The sequence below is a fragment of the Oncorhynchus mykiss genome, chromosome 8 (assembly GCF_013265735.2).
Source record: "Oncorhynchus mykiss isolate Arlee chromosome 8, USDA_OmykA_1.1, whole genome shotgun sequence".
NCBI lineage: Eukaryota > Metazoa > Chordata > Actinopteri > Salmoniformes > Salmonidae > Oncorhynchus > Oncorhynchus mykiss.
Window position 1 is genome coordinate 14,817,227 of NC_048572.1, and position 17,224 is coordinate 14,834,450.

The following is a 17,224-nucleotide window of genomic DNA, read 5'->3' on the forward strand; positions in this document are numbered from 1 at the left end:
ACGTAGTTGGAATGCTCCCCAGAAACGTAGTTGGAATGCTCCCCAGAAACGTAGTTGGAATGCTCCCCAGAAACGTAGTTGGAATGCTCCCCAGCATGTGGTTGGAATGCTCTCTAACATCTTGAAAGTGCGCCTCTAGTATTATCTGATGTTTAAAAAACTAAATCATTTTTTCCCGTGGTGGCAACAATTTAACAGAGGCACAATATAACGGAAACACTGTAGTCATCTCTAACATTTTTTAAGACCTTTGAAAACTGACTTTAAAACATTTTAAGACTTAAGACCTTTAAATCAGAAATGTATTTAAGACTAAAACTTTAAAGGAGCTGCAGACACCCTGGGATTTGTGGCTTCTGCTGCTTGCCTTCAGGTCTATAAAACAGAGAAACAGAGTAAGCCTCCCAATTGGTACCCTAATCCCTATTTAGTACACTACCCATACGGCTCTGGTCAAAAGTAGTGCACTTTATTGGGAATATGGTGACATTTGGGACATAAACAGGAGTAATTTACTAAGCTCCATCTAGTCTCTCAGCCTTTTCCCAATAAAGTGCACATTTCTTCCACCATTGGTTCATACTTAAACACCACTGGTGAATCAATGAACCATAATGATTCATCATGAGTTTTGTGGCAGACTAGGAATTTTTCTTGAAACAAAAGCCAGGTTGTTATTGGTTGGTAGAGCAAAATTCACTGGTTTATCACTAAAGCAGCCATGTGTAAAGTGGTCATATAGACACGACCATCTAGCCAAAATGACACGCATTCTCTGCCTAGAAATGTGTTCCATTTAATGGTCAGTGTTTCAGATTTATACATATTTTATACCGGTATTAAATAGCAGCTCACCCATGTGACACATACATCACGTCATAAATCAACCTTCTATTGCCGGTCATAACTCTGCTTATGGGCTAGATCCACTATACAGCTCTGTTGGCTTCATTCTACTATATAGCCAAAAAGGTCTGGGGCATTGTGGCATATCTATTCCATCATGGTCATTGATGGAAACACACTGAATTCTCTTGTTAGGTGAGCACCTCAACAAATAGCTCTAGCTCCATTTCTGATTGTAAATGCGTCATGGCCTGCCTGTTATCACACGCAAGACATATGGGGCGACAGGTAGCCTAGTGGTTAGAGCGTTGGACTAGTAACCGAAAGGCTGCTAGATTGAATCCCGAGCTGACTAGGTAAAAATCTGTCGTTCTACCCCTGAACAAGGCACTGTTCCTAGGCCATCATTGTAAATAAGAATTTGTTCTTAACTGACTAGTTAAATAAAGGTTAAATAAACAAATAAAATAAAAGAGCATTGAGAGGTAGAAAAAACATTCTGGGGCTGTGAAGCAATCTCAGGGTCATACTAGAAAAACTCACACTACTATGACAAACACACACGAGGCCTGGCGGTGGTTCAGCGCTCCAGCTTGGTGTCAATCATATGGTGGGGTCTGAAAGCCTGCCCCGTTTGTGTGTGAGAGAAAGCCCAGAGCAGCACTGCGTAGGAGCTGTTCTAATAACACAGGCATCAGGACAAGATTACAACGCAAATCTGGGCTTTCTGCCGCAACAGGCAAGAAACCAAACCTCCCAGCTTATAGAGAACTGCCTGCCACCTGCAACAACATTCAGCTAAAGCCAGGCCTTTCGGCTGTCCTAAATGGAATAGTGGAAGGCTGTGTGTGTCAGGAGACTACTCAGTCTTTGGAGGAGTGTGGGGGATCTGCAGTGGGGCATCGTGCTCACCATCTCTGATTTAGGCCTCCAGTGGAATCCTATTCCCCATGTAATGTGATGCTTTTTGTTTTTAGTAAATACTTTTCTTAAACCTGCATTGTTGGTTAAGGGCTTGTAAATAAGCATTTCACTGTAAGGTCTACTACACCTGTTGCAGTTATATGTGACAAATAACACGAGATTTGAATAGTGTGGTATTTGCCACAGGCCATCTCTGATACAGCGCCCAGCTACAGAAAGGCCTGGATGGTTGTAGGATACCATGTAGTTTAACTACGGCGGAGCGCACCAAACAGTCCCGACTCCACTCCGGCCTCTCCTATGAAACAGTGCTGGGAAATTATTTAGTGAACTTGGGCAATGGGCATACATACCAACAATGTTGATGTTCACACACTTGCTTTGCGATGTATGGAAAATCAGTTTTCGGGAAATACACCTGTAGCTTAGGCAGAATTTAGTAAACACCACAGAACCTATTTTTTTCAACCACCCTGAGCTTTGAAGCAACCACACTCAAGTCGTCTTTTATCCTATATTTACGGAAATCAAAAAAAGAATGGATTGGGGGGGGGGGGGTATTAACAGCGATTTAAGGGAAGCCATGTCTCCGGGGTGAGGCAGTTTGCGTCTCAAATTGGGGGGGGGGGGGGGGGGGGGGGGGTGTACTCTTCAAAAAGATTTACGGGCACTGATCAAAGCCTTGCTGCCTCCCTCCTGGATCCTGATTGAGCATCCAGCTTGGCCTGTTTACAATGGCGCCGGGGAAAGACGAAGCGGATTTGATTACGGCTTGAAAAGAAAACAAAGATGAAATGCCGGTTCCCGAGAGAGTTAAATATCATGTCACATTTCACAGGAATTCAATTAAAATGTGTGACACTTGAAAACAAAAAACTGACTGTGAACTCTAATACCAATCATGTTCCATCGTGTCCAAAACAGCAGAAGCACCCAATCACAGACTTCCACTGGGAATATTGATGCAAAATCGTATTAATAGCAGTAAGAAAACTAGAATGCGGTGAAAATAAAAATGTATTGCTAAAATACACTGGTCTCCGTCTATATGAAGCACCACAGTCGGGCTCAATTGACACAATACTCAAATCTAAACAGGTGAATCTGTGGAGGGATGACAAGAATACGTTCCATTAGTAGAATGTGATTAGTACATAATCAGTTGCTAGAATATGCACATTTCTGAGGAGGCTGTTTCCTCAGCCCCGTTGCCATGGCAACACCAGCGGCAGAGGGGGAGAGCGGCAGAAGGGAGGGTGGCGAGGGTGAACCACACTACACTTATAGACATTTCATACCCTGAGGGTGGGATGACTGCTATATCTGATTAGGACTCGGCCCAATGAGAGGACTCGGCAGTAGCATTGGAAGTATAGTACCTATTCACTCTTTTCAGAGCCACTCTTCACCAGCATGCTGGTCTGGTCTACACAGACTTTCAACACAATTACCTGTGGTAGTCAGAGACAAATATGAAAGTGTGGACAGGGTTAGAAAGTTCCCTGTAGAATATTACCGTAATACTACCTGTGAGCACGCAAGCAACTGTGAACTAAAAAAAATATTTAAAAAATTGTGATGAACATGTCAGAATCGGTGAATATTAGCTAAAAATGCCAGCATCGGTATCGGCCCGATGTCTAGTTTAACGGCGATGTGCAAACCCGAAGTCAAAGCTGACGTGCATACCTATATAACACAGAGAGAACATCTTCGTATATAACGGAGGTACATGACGTAATGACACCATGTAAAATGTTGCCCTACACGTGTGACACAGCATTCCTAACCTAGCCCACAATGTCTGCTGTGTGGATCAACAGTCAACGAGTCAAACAGTCATTTGAAAGAGTAAGAACATTTCAGCGAGACAACTCAAAGGTGAAATCCATTAAAGCCACGATAATGGAATTCATTGCCCTTGACAATCAACCGTTCTCTGTCGTGAGAGATGTTGGCTTTCGGTGACTAGTCGAGCACCGGCACACTTTTTTCCCCCGGTACTATTTTTCAGATGTTGTCATAATGGAGTTACACAGTAATAACGTCACTGCTATTAGCTCCACGACTGACATTTGGACCAGCGATATCAGCCCCATGAGCAAGCGGAGTCTAACAGCACCGTGGGTCGTCGAGGATTTCTTACTGAGGAAAGTCGTATTTCATGCTCATGAATGTGCCGGTTGTCATATCAATGGGATTTGAGAACATGTTTAAAACCTGAACACACTAGTTAGCTCCATTTGAGCAACTGACTCGAGAAATAAGCTCAACTGCACCTGCAGCAAATGTGATACCCTCTGTCAAGGTATTGAAATGCCTGTTCAGGGGCCTCCCGTGCAGTGGTTGTACTGCAGCGCCAGCTGTGCCATCAGAGACTCTGGGTTCGCGCCCAGGCTCTGTCGTAACCGGCCGCGACCGGGAGGTCCGTGGGGTGACGCACGGACCAGTCGTCCAGGTTAGGGAGGGATTGGCCGGTAGGGATGTCCTTGTCTCATCGCGCACTGCACCCGGCCCGCCACAGGGGTCGCTGGTGCACGGTGTTTCCTCCGGCACATTGGTGCGGCTGGCTTCCGGGTTGGATGCGCGCTGTGTTAAGAAGCAGTGCGGCTTGGTTGGGTTGTACGGGAGTTGTAGCGATGAGACAAGATAGTAATTACTAAAAACAATTGGATACCACGAAAATGGGGATATATATTTTTTTTATGAGCTTTATGTGCGTTAAATTTACATTTATATTAAGTTTATATTTTTGTTAAATTCTAACACCACCGATTCAGTCACATGACAGTGGAGAGCACATGCCCATTCTGACTTCGCCAAAGCTATGCTAACCAGTCAGCTAGCAGCTAGTGTGCAACGCTGCCCCTTTTCCCGACGAGGTGGGTGTTTTTACTGGCCCACATTGGTGAATGAAACAGTTGCCCTTGACAAAAGTTTGCCCCGGCAACAAAACTGCCCACACAGGCTGTGAACAAGCAATTCGGCGACATTCTCTACTGTGTCGCCACCATGCTCGATGCTATGTACAAGGACCACTACTTCGATGCAGACAAAACAGGGTTTACGTGAAATGTTACAGACACAGCGGGACAAGATGGAAATGGACACAGTAACAGTGCGCACTGAGGAAGAGAGGCCACTGACAGACAGAGCTGAACCTTCACTGCTTGACATGTACGATGAAATTCTGGTTGAGAATGAACCGACTGAACAAATGAACAACGAAACAGCACAGCAAGTAAGTGAAATAAATATGTTGATGTTTTACTGGTAATGGGGACAATCATAAATTCCAACAGAATAACCTTTCGGTCAGTGTGGTGTGTGTATTTAACTAGGCAAGTCAGTTAAGAACAAATTCTTATTTACAATGACGGCCTAGACTTAGGACTAGAATGCTTAAAAAGGCAGCTACAATGTTAAATATTGGTATCAGTTTTTTTGGGCAAGGAAAATATCAGATATCGGCCAAAAATGTCATATTGGTGCATCACTAAAACAATATATATTACATTCCTTCGCGGGGTTCCCTATGCCATTGTTTCTTGATGACACAGTGAGTGACTTACACTGTAAATAGAAGGAGTCTCTGCCTGCACACACTACATGACATACGTCCTTCCAAATCTGCAGACCACACAGCATGTCTACAAGTCAACAACTGACCCACTAGCTTTCCACACACACACACCCACACGCAGATTTATCAGGCACAGAGTGCATGACTTACACCATCACCAGGGACAAGAGAGAACTCCAATGTGAGACAAATGCATAATTAACTGATTATCTTTAAACAGCTGGCTGGCAATATGCCATCATCACAGATTGAATCCCATGCTGTCTATCTATAGCACATCGAACAATGGCATCTTTAAACCCTGCCTGAATGTTGCCCCAGAGAATCACCAGACCAAAACAGGATCAATTCAAATTACCCTTTGAAATCGAATCCAGCATTGAAATTCTGTGCGTAAATCTCTCAGCTGCCACGCTTGGCCTAAATAATATCCGGCAATTACTCTTAAGTCGACTTCCATAATGATTTCTCCCTCTCAGGAGCATGAGAGAGGAAAGGGAGGGAAAATGTATTCTAGCCATGCTTAGTGGTGCAAGAGAACCACCGAAACGCAGCCATGTCCACTAGAGGTCGACCGATGAATCGGAATGGCTGATTAATTAGGGTTGATTTCAAGTTTTCATAACAACCGGAAATCGGTCATTTTGGATGCCGATTTTGCAGTTTTTTTTACACCTTCATTTTATCTTTATTTAACAAGGCAAGTCAGTTAAGAACACATTCTTATTTTCAATGACGGCCTAGGAACGGTGGGTTAACTGCCTTGTTCAGGGGCAGAACGACAGATTTTTACCTTGTCGGCTCAGGGATTCAATCTTGCAACCTTATGGTTAACTAGTCCAACACTAACCACCTGCCTCACGAGGAGTCCGCCTGTTACGTGAATGCAGTAAGAAGTCAAGGTAAGTTGCTAGCTAGCATTAAACGTAATCAATCATAATCACTAGTTATAACTACACATGGTTGATGATATTACTAGTTTATCTAGCGTGTCCTGCGTTGCATATAATCGATGCAGTGCACATTCGTGAAAAAGGACTGTCGTTGCCCCAATGTGTACCTAACCGTAAACATCAATGCTTTTCTTAAAACCAATACACAGAAGTAAATCATTTTAAACCTGCTTATTTAGCTAAAAAAAAATCCAGGTTAGCAGGCAATGTTAACCCGGTGAAATTGTGTCACTTCTCTTGCGTTCATTGCACGCAGAGTCAGGGTATATGCAACAGTTTGGGCCGCCTGGCTCATTGAGAACGAATTTGCCAGAATTTTAGCAAATGACATAACATTAAAGTCTGAGCAATGTATCAGGAAGGAAGGAATACTTAAGACTGATGGATGCCACCCGTTAGATAAAATACGGAACGGTTCCGTATTTCACTGAAAGAATAAACGTTTTGTTTTCGAGATGATCGTTTCCGGATTCTACCATATTAATGACCTAAGGCTCATATTTCTGTGTGTTATGTTATAATTAAGTCTATGATTTGATAGAGCAGTCTGAGCGATGGTGGGCACCAGCAGGCTCGTTAGCATTCATTCAAAAAGCACTTTCGTGCGTTTTGCCAGCAGCTCTTCTGTTTCTGACTTCAAGCCTATCAACTCCCGAGATTAGGCTGGTGTAATCGGTGTGAAATGGCTAGCTAGTTAGCGAGGTGCGCGCTAATAGCGTTTCAAACGTCACTCGCTATGAGACTTGGAGTAGTTGTTCCCCTTGCTCTGCATGGGTAACGCTGCTTCGAGGATGGCTGTTGTCGATGTGTTCCTGGCTCGAGCCCAGGTAGGGGCGAGGAGAGGGACGGAAGCTATACTGTTACACTGGCAATACTAAAGTGCCTATAAGAACATCCAATAGTCAAAGGTATATGAAATACAAATGGTATAGAGCTAAATAGTCCTATAATTCCTACAACCTAAAACTTCTTACCTGGGAATATTGAAAACTCATGTTAAAAGGAACCACCAGCTTTCATATGTTCTCATGTTCTGAGCAAGGAACTTAAACGTTAGCTTTCTTACATGGCACATATTGCACTTTTACTTTCTTCTCCAACACTTTGTTTTTGCATTATTTAAACCAAATTGAACATGTTTCATTATTTAGTTGAGGCTAAATTGATTTGATTGATGTATTATATTAAGTTAAAATAAGTGTTCATTCAGTATGGTTGTAATTGTCATTATTACAAATACATTTTAAAATCGGCCGATTAAATCGGTATCGGCTTTTTTTTGTCTTCCAATAATCGGTATCGGCGTTGAAAAATCATAATCGTTCGACCTCCAATGTCCATATCCGTTGATTGTGCAGCCAAAACAACGCTGTATCAGTAACTATGAAATGGACAGTCAAACAGAAGGAAAAATAAGTGGATGGGAGCAACGAGGAAGAGCTCCGACTGACTCAGAGAGCTGTGGGCCCACCCTGACTGACTCAGTTGAGCACTTAGACACGGCCGAACAGAGGAGACTGCAGCAGGGAATGAGGAGGAGTAAGGTTGAAGAGAGCCCTTCAGCACCCTCGCTCTCTCCAACCCTCCTCAATAAGACAGCAGCCTAAATAAGGTTTGTGTGGGCAAAGTCAGCTCAACAGCCATGGAGAACCAGCCCTCAGTGTTAGTGGGAGACTGGCCCAGAGCGACTAGAGAGAACCAGCACTCAGCGTTAGTGGGAGACTGTCCCAGAGCGACTACAGACAAGTCCCTAATGGCACCCTACATAGTGCAGGACTAAGCTTAATCTGTGTATGGAAAACCAATCCCTTGGTGTCATCTGAAGAGAAGTATAGTTAAGATCTAACTCCCAAATTTGCACCATATATTCCATAGTGCACTACTTCTGACCAGATGGAACCTTCAAAAGTAGTGCACTTTACAGGTAATAAGGTGCTGGGTCTGAGTCCCACCATGGTCCCAGTTAAAGCCCTGTGGTCTTGTTAAAGCTAGTGGCAAGGACCCAAAAGGTCATGTCGGCCCTGACAAGTGTTAAGGACATGGCTCCTGCCCTGCAATAAATATTTAAAAGGGTAGGCTGATGCAGTGTGTGTGCCTCAGGGTTGAGCTCAATTCCAATTGAAGGCAGTCAGTTAAGAACTAAAACCCTGGATGTGTGTGTGTTGCAGTTCCCTCAGTACATTTTGCCGTGCATTTCGAGTGCTGTTCAGTATGCGTTTCCAGTGGTTGTGAAGTAGCCTTACAGCACATTTTGTGGTGCAGTGCTTGCTGGTATTTTTCAGAAACTGAAGTGGACTTACAGGTAGACTGGAGGGTCTGTCCTGCTGGCTGAGGCCCATCTCCTCATGGTTGGGCTTCCCAGGGGTCATAGCAGATTGGGCCCTATTGACATAGCCCTCTTGTGACACCTCCTATACAGACAGAGAAGGACAGAACACACACACACAGAGCGAGAGAGGGGAGACAGGAGAGAGCGGACAGGAGAGAGCGAGAGAGGAGAGAGGACAGGAGAGAGCGAGAGAGGACAGGAGAGAGCGAGAGAGGACAGGAGAGAGCGAGAGAGGACAGGAGAGAGCGAGAGAGGACAGGAGAGAGCGAGAGAGGAGAGAGGACAGGAGAGAGCGAGAGAGGACAGGAGAGAGCGAGAGAGGACAGGAGAGAGTGAGCGAGAGAGGAGAGAGGACAGGAGAGAGCGAGAGAGGACAGGAGAGAGCGAGAGAGGACAGGAGAGAGCGAGAGCGGACAGGAGAGAGCGAGAGCGGACAGGAGAGAGCGAGAGAGGAGAGAGGACAGGAGAGAGCGAGAGAGGACAGGAGAGAGCGAGAGAGGACAGGAGAGAGAGAGCGAGAGAGGCGAGAGGACAGGAGAGAGCGAGAGAGGACAGGAGAGAGCGAGAGAGGACAGGAGAGAGTGAGCGAGAGAGGAGAGAGGACAGGAGAGAGCGAGAGAGGACAGGAGAGAGCGAGAGAGGACAGGAGAGAGTGAGAGAGGACAGGAGAGAGTGAGCGAGAGAGATGCAGGTTGAAGGAGAAGTGAAACAGAAATGTACTAATCCATTTCTGCTGACATTTAAAATGCGCCCCCCCCCCTCTGCCATCAAACAACTGCCTTTAATCCGAAGAGCTCAAACATGGAGTGGAGAATGGATGATTTGTACTGTTTTGGTTACGGTACACTGTCCTTCTCTCAGCACATACCAAAGCTGCAGGCTAAAGTTTAATGTAGGACCTGGTTTCCTCTATCGTAAATCACTCCTCTTTCACCCCAGCTGCCAAACTAACCCTGATTCAGATGACCATCCTACCCATGTTAGATTACAGAGAAGTAATTTATAGATCGGCAGGTAAGGGTGCTCTCGAGCGGCTAGATGTTCATTACCGTTCGGCCGTCAGATTTGCCACCAATACTCCTTATAGGACACATCACTGCACTTTATACTCCTCTGTAAACTGGTCATCTCTGTAAACCAGTCGCAAGACCCACTGGTTGATGCTTATTTATAAAACCTTCTTAGGCCTCACTCCCCCCTGTCTGAGATACCTACTGCAGCCCTCATCCTCAACATACAACACCCATTCTGCCAGTCACATTCTGTTAAAGATCCCCAAAGCACACACATCCCTGGGTCGCTCCTCTTTTCAGTTCGCTGCCGCTAGCGACTGGAACGAGCTGCAACAAACACTCAAACTGGACAGTTTTATCTCCATCTCTTCATTCAAAGACTCAATCATGGACACTCTTACTGACAGTTGTGACTGCTGTGTGGGATGTATTGTTGTCTCTACCTTGACCTTTTTGCCCAATAATGTTTGTACCATGTTTTGTGCTGCTACCATGTTGTTTTGCTACCATGTTGTGTTGTCATGTGTTGCTGCCTTGCTATGTTGTTGTCCTAGGTCTCTCTTGTCGTAATGTGTGTTTTGTCCTATATTTTTAATTTGAATCCCAGGCCCCCATCCCCGCAGGAGGCCTTTTGGTAGGCCATCATTGTGAATAAGAATTTGTTCTTAACTGACTTGCCTAGTTAAATAAAGGTTCAATAAAATAAATCATACTGATTTAGTATAAACTGGCCTGCAGCCCAGTGACTCAGCAGACATTAAATCTTCTGTGGTTCATTTATTTTGCAGGATTTCCTCAAAACGAGAGCCTACCATTTCCTGAGGTGAGCAAATACTCAGGAGGAGGCCAGTCAGATCACTGAGAATCAGTCTGTTTGAAATGAGGCAATGAGAAACACACAGACTAGTCCCATTAAGCCAGTAGCCTGGTGAGATATTTACAGACTGAGCAGGGCTGGCCAGGATTACTCAAGTGGAGTGCAGTGATAGCTGGGTCACGGCCAGGTCAGACACAGGCCAATGTTTACACTCCGAGGATGCCATCCGTGCTCTGTCGTACTCGCTCACATGCCGGTTGTATGGAACAGCTGCTCTGGCACAATAAAGACCACTTCCCTCAACAGGCAGGGAGGGCCATAGGAGAGGAGTGGGGCATGTACTCTGTGTGTGTGTCTGGGAGGGCCACGCACAGGAAACGAATCATAGTGAAAGTATGCAGCCAGCCAGAGGCCAACTCCACCCCCACTCAACTCTACTTGAGTTGTGCATACATTGGGATGAACATGGGTTTCATCTGCTGATGCATCATATGACGGAGGATATATTGGAGTTGGGGTTTGCATGCGTTATAGAACAAAATCCTAAATAATAAAACATTTATAATGAAATTCAGCAGGTCTGTTTTTCCATTCTTCAATACCTCTTCCAGATCATTAAGGACGTTCACACAGTGCAATGTAGGCATAGTGTTGTACAAGCTCTCAGCCAGGCAGGCTGACAAACAGCGATATTACAAATAGCTTACAGATTAAAGACTTCCTTTGCTTGTGAAATGCTTGGCTACACAGTAATAACATATGTTCCGAGGGAATGTGTTTGAGGTACGGAGAGGGATGCGTGATGTAAGGGAATGTGTTTGAGGTACGGAGAGGGATGCGTGATGTAAGGGAATGTGTTTGAGGTACGGAGAGGGAAGCATGATGTAAGGGAATGTGTTTGAGGTAGGGAGAGGGATGCGTGATGTAAGGGAATGTGTTTGAGGTAGGGAGAGGGATGCGTGATGTAAGGGAATGTGTTTGAGGTACGGAGAGGGATGCGTGATGTAAGGGAATGTGTTTGAGGTACGGAGAGGGATGCGTGATGTAAGGGAATGTGTTTGAGGTAGGGAGAGGGATGCGTGATGTAAGGGAATGTGTTTGAGGTACGGAGAGGGAAGCATGATGTAAGGGAATGTGTTTGAGGTAGGGAGAGGGATGCGTGATGTAAGGGAATGTGTTTGAGGTACGGAGAGGGAAGCATGATGTAAGGGAATGTGTTTGAGGTACGGAGAGGGATGCGTGATGTAAGGGAATGTGTTTGAGGTAGGGAGAGGGATGCGTGATGTAAGGGAATGTGTTTGAGGTACGGAGAGGGATGCGTGATGTAAGGGAATGTGTTTGAGGTACGGAGAGGGATGCGTGATGTAAGGGAATGTGTTTGAGGTACGGAGAGGGATGCGTGATGTAAGGGAATTAAACAAATCATCCAGTGGCAACAAAGCATCACAATATGTGTGAATCCCAAATGGCACCCTATTCCCTATATAGTGCACTACTTTTGATCATGGGACACAGTGCACTACTTTTGACTAGAGCCCTATGTCGGGGATAGGGAGCCATTTGAGTTGCAACATATCAGCGCTGACAGGCTCTATGTGATGGAGGTCAACAGGAAATACATTAGACTGTATCAGCAATAGCACAGCTACGTGTTAAAATGTACATTTTATTATTATTCCCCAAAGCAACCGTCCGCTGGGTGCTCAAGAATACACCCGTCGCCAGCAAGCAACCGTCCGCTGGGTGCTCAAGAATACACCCGTCGCCAGCAAGCAACCGGTTCATTATGTAACCACGTCTATTTCACCTAACATGATTGTTGTGTGCCCTCAAAAAGTTGCATTCCTTATTTTAAAAGAGATTTGCATCTAACCCGTGTCTCAGTGCTATTCAGTTTTTTTATTTTTATAGGTGCTGACACTTAATCACCAATCAATTCTAGTGAATCATTTCAGAAGAAAACACTCATCAAGTTGCAGGGATCTGCAAGGGTGTGCTGTTACCATAGAGACGCAGACTATGAGAGTGGTAGGGCTGCCTGACCGGGTTCATCTCTTCTTGTTAACTACAGGCCTTTATCCAGTCAAACGGATCCGGAGAGAGAAAAGCTACTCTTTACTTTAAAGCCGATTTTAAGGCCAAATTCATCCTTCCTGCCAAGCATAACGTGACCTCCAATCTAAGCCGAGAGCTGCATTCACAGCGTCAGTAAAATGCAGAGGAGGGCCTGGACCCTGGCTGCTCCCTTCAGGAGAGCGTTCTTCATGGAGAGCAGGCGTGACAGCCGGGCTGCCGGGCTGCAGTCAGCCACAGCATGCATTCCAAATGACACCCTATTCCCTATGTTAGGAATCCCCAACTGGTGGCCCACTGGTGACTTTAGTTAGCTTTCGGAGCCCAAAAATAGTGTGTGGTGGGGGGGACATAAGACTGTAAAAACACCAGCAAATCGGCGCAAAGTGATTTTAATTTTGGAATTCTTCCCGGTGCACCCATTTTACCCACTGTGTGACCTGACGATGTTTTATTTAGGAGCACCAGTATGCCTAGAAAACAAATCACCCAGACGGTAATTGTTGCAATCAATGATTAATTACTTCACTGTACTGCGAACCGGTGCTCCTAAAGCGTTCAAGTTAGCCGCACACGTGCTCCTTGTAAAAACAAAAAGACCAATCGTAGAGCCCTGAAAGTCTTCCCAGGCAAAGAGAGATACTGTGCATGTGATCCAGGAGTTCCGTTAGCTGCCAATTTATGGCTTTTGTCTGGAAAAAATCATGAAAAGCTGAAAACTGTTACCGGCAAAAAAATCTAAAAGAAAAAGAAACGCACACCTATTTAGGCGAGGTGCTGGCTAGAGGTGCTGGCTAGAGGTGCTGGCTAGAGGTGCTGGCTAGAGGTGCTGGCTAGAGGTGCAGGCTAGAGGTGCTGGCTAGAGGTGCTGGCTAGAGGTGCTGGCTAGAGGTGCTGGCTAGAGGTGCTGGCTAGAGGTGCTGGCTAGAGGTGCTGGCTAGAGGTGCTGGCTAGAGGTGCTGGCTAGAGGTGCTGGCTAGAGGTGCTGGCTAGAGGTGCTGGCTAGAGGTGCTGGCTAGAGGTGCTGGCTAGAGGTGCTGGCTAGAGGTGCTGGCTAGAGGTGCAGGCTAGAGGTGCTGGCTAGAGGTGCTGGCTAGAGGTGCTGGCTAGAGGTGCTGGCTAGAGGTGCTGGCTAGCAGAGTAGAAAACTTGGAAATAAAAAGAGAGCCGCACACTCTAGGAGTTCAGATGCAAAAATGTTATTATCAACCTTTCGACAGCCAAGCTGTCTTCATCAGGGTATAATCACAAACACTGCGGGATGACACGTTTAAGAAATGTGTCAAAAGACACAGGTGTCTAATCATGGCCAAGAGTGGCCTAATATCATTGGTTAATTATCAAATATTAAAATGTCATACAAAGAACAGCATACAAACAAATGGATAGCATACAATCATAGATTAATTTGACTACACAAGCTTACAAACAATTACAATGGCAAAGTCACAATAATGGCTTCAGATCAAAGTCTACGTTGAGACCGAAGGGAGCAAGGGTCTTTAAATTAAAGATCCAGGCAGCCTCTCGTTTTAACAATAAATTATCAAGGTCACCCCCTCTCCTAGGGAGGGTGACATGTTCGATGCCAATATAACGCAGAGACGAAATCGAATGGCCTGCCTCCAAGAAGTGGGCCGCAACTGGGTAAGTAAAGTTCTTACACCTAATGCTGCTACGATGCTCTGAGATACGTACTTTTAATTCGCGCTTTGTTTTACCTACATCATTTTTACCACAAGGACAAGTTATAAGATAAATAACTGCCTTAGTGGAGTACGTAATAACCCCTTTGATTGGGATGGATTTCCTTGTTTGTGGGTGTTTGAAGTATCTACATTTATAAGTGCCATTGCATTGAGCACAGCCATTACATTTGTAATTTCCATCCAGTAGGGTCGCAACTAGTTCAAATAGACTAGTTCAGGAATATCTTGGGGTGGTAAATCAGAGTGTACCAATTGGTCTCAGATTTCTGCCCCGCGAGAATACGACTAAGGGAAGGTCCGAAAACACATTACTGAGACTATCATCGGATTTTAGGATGTGTCAATGTTTGTGAACAATTCCCTTAATTTGTTCAGACCACTTTGAATAGCGGGTAGTTAGAACACAAGAATGCGTCTTTTTGCGAGACTGACCTTGAAAAAGGTCATGTCTCGTTTTGTTTTGAATTTCCTCAATGGCAATGTTAATCTGATCATTCTTGTAGCCCCTCTCCTTGAACTTTATTTGCGTCTCAGCCATATTTCTGTCGAAATCTGATTGTTTTTTGCAAAAAAAAATGACCAGGACAAAAAAAATATTTTGCAAAATAATGCTTTTTATTCATTGACGGAAATACATTTGACCGTCAGGCTTATCAGTCTATAGGTTGATTTCATAATTTAGTGGAATTAAATTGGCCTGTGTTTATTCTTGTTAGTCCTCATGTATCTGATTTATCACACGCGTACAGCGTACAGAGCCTATTTTGAGCGCGATTTCTCCTGCAGCTCCTCACCTGGTTGCTGCTTCAGTAAAACCTGCGTTTAGAAGCCCATTCATTGCGCAACAATTCTAAATGCAATCGCGTGTTAAAAACAGTATTGGTGCACGATTAAAAAGAGCTCCTATTTTTAATCCTCAACTGGTAATTGAAGCTGACTCTCCCATTCAAGTGCAGGCAATAGGCTGCCAGTGCCTCACTTTACAATGTGAGCTGGAGGTAGTGTGCATTTTGAAAACAAACTAAATTGTTTAAAACCTGAATATTCTATCTTATATTATGGAGACATGTTTTACCTTGCTTCAAAGTAGCCTGTAGACAAAATCTCACCATGGAAACGTGGAGGCAATTATTTTAAAAAGACTTTAAAGGCAGCGCGTGACTTTCAAGTTGGGAAGGCGTAGATATGATTTTCGTATGTGCATTTTCGTGGAACATATATATTTTTTTATCAGAAAAATCTTAATTAAATTGATCAAGTTAAAAATCAACTAATGCAACATCACCAGCCTCTGCCATATGCATTGATACACCATGATCCATTGGCAGCTAAAGAAATGAGTGCAAGGAACTCAGAGCCTATAGGCCAATGCAGCAGTAGGCCTGTAACTTCCATTGCTCTTTCACCCCGAGGATTGGTGGTTAGAGGGGAGATTGTTGGGAAGATTTTTCAAATAGCGTACAGTGAGGAAGTATAGTTTTAATATATTATCAACACACTTTCCTACATTTCCACAGAGCAGGCCAGGTACTTCTATGCATTCTCAGGCACGCACGCTCCCTCAACATTTTCAGGACAAAGAAATCAGATAAGTGCTAATTGCTCACATGGAGCACTCCAAACAAAAGACAATGACAGTTTTTTGTTAATCTCATAAATGGTTATGAAATTAACCGAAACTTTCTCACAAGTGTAGCAGGTTGTGAAATCTGCAAACAACATTTCCACTCCAAGAATGAAAACTGTAATTGACAAATTAATACATGCATTAACATAAATTCATGGATCCAAATGACGGGGATTACATTTACTACTGATGACATATGTAATAAGGAATTAATCAAAAATTGCAAACAATTCACAATGAATGGGCAAGAGACAGCTTGGACTCGTGTCTATCTTTACAACACCCCCCCCTTTCTTCTGAAGACACATTATCTACACACATTTTAGATGTGTTTTACTGACAGCCACAACTCAATCAGCTAGGCCTATTGCCACGCGCGCTGCCCAAACTGCGGGCTTTCCAAATAGGCGTAAGGCCTACGAGCTTGCAATTTGAAACAATCCACAGCTCTTTTTTTAAAGAAGCTAAATTATCCTGGATTCCTCTCATTCTGTATAGACAGACAATTTCCATTTACTTCCCTATTGGACCACCACTATTAGGGCTGAGCGATAGGGCCTAAAACTCACATTTAAATGTTTTCAGACTTATGCGCAATTCAAAATATATACACATCTCAATTTTATTTTATGTTGTCTCTAAATAAGCATTGTTGAACAATTAAAAGGTCAAATCCACTGCATTTAAAACAGTCAGCTCAATCTCTCAAGCACAAGCCCACGTGCTAGTTAGTAGCCAGCTAATATTTAGATTTCTAGTGTAGCCAACTTGGGTCTAGGTATAATTTCACCAGATCTGAATTCAGCTAACAAGGCAAAACAGTTTAATTGTTATGAACACACCCTTCTGTCCGTCTCGGTTTGAACTGCATGCTAGCCTGTCCACTTTGTTCACACGTTGAAATCAAGTGGCCTGACTTATTTCTCAGAATGAGTTGCCGATTCCTTTGATAATAGTTACAGTGCCTTGCGAAAGTATTCGGCCCCCTTGAACTTTGTGACCTTTTGCCACATTTCAGGCTTCAAACATAAAGATATAAAACTGTATTTTTTTGTGAAGAATCAACAACAAGTGGGACACAATCATGAAGTGGAACGACATTTATTGGATATTTCAAACTTTTTTAACAAATCAAAAACTGAAAAATTGGGCGTGCAAAATGATTCAGCCCCTTTACTTTCAGTGCAGCAAACTCTCTCCAGAAGTTCAGTGAGGATCTCTGAATGATCCAATGTTGACCTAAATGACTAATGATGATAAATACAATCCACCTGTGTGTAATCAAGTCTCCGTATAAATGCACCTGCACTGTGATAGTCTCAGAGGTCCGTTAAAAGCGCAGAGAGCATC

At 44.2% G+C, this 17,224-nt stretch overlaps 1 protein-coding gene across 5 annotated transcripts in view; it reads right to left on the reverse strand.

Annotated features, from left to right (window-relative positions):
* The window catches only part of LOC110529452 (AT-rich interactive domain-containing protein 1B), a 94,453-nt gene that overhangs the window by 61,236 nt on the left and 15,993 nt on the right, over positions 1–17,224 (reverse strand). For 3 of the 5 annotated variants that reach the window (XM_036984834.1, XM_036984835.1, XM_036984836.1), the window contains exon 4: positions 8,607–8,717. The exons of the other annotated variants lie outside the window; for them this stretch is intronic. In XM_036984834.1, the coding sequence (XP_036840729.1) occupies positions 8,607–8,717 (111 nt within the window). The remainder of the gene's footprint in view (positions 1–8,606; positions 8,718–17,224) is intronic. 5 annotated transcript variants of the gene reach the window in all.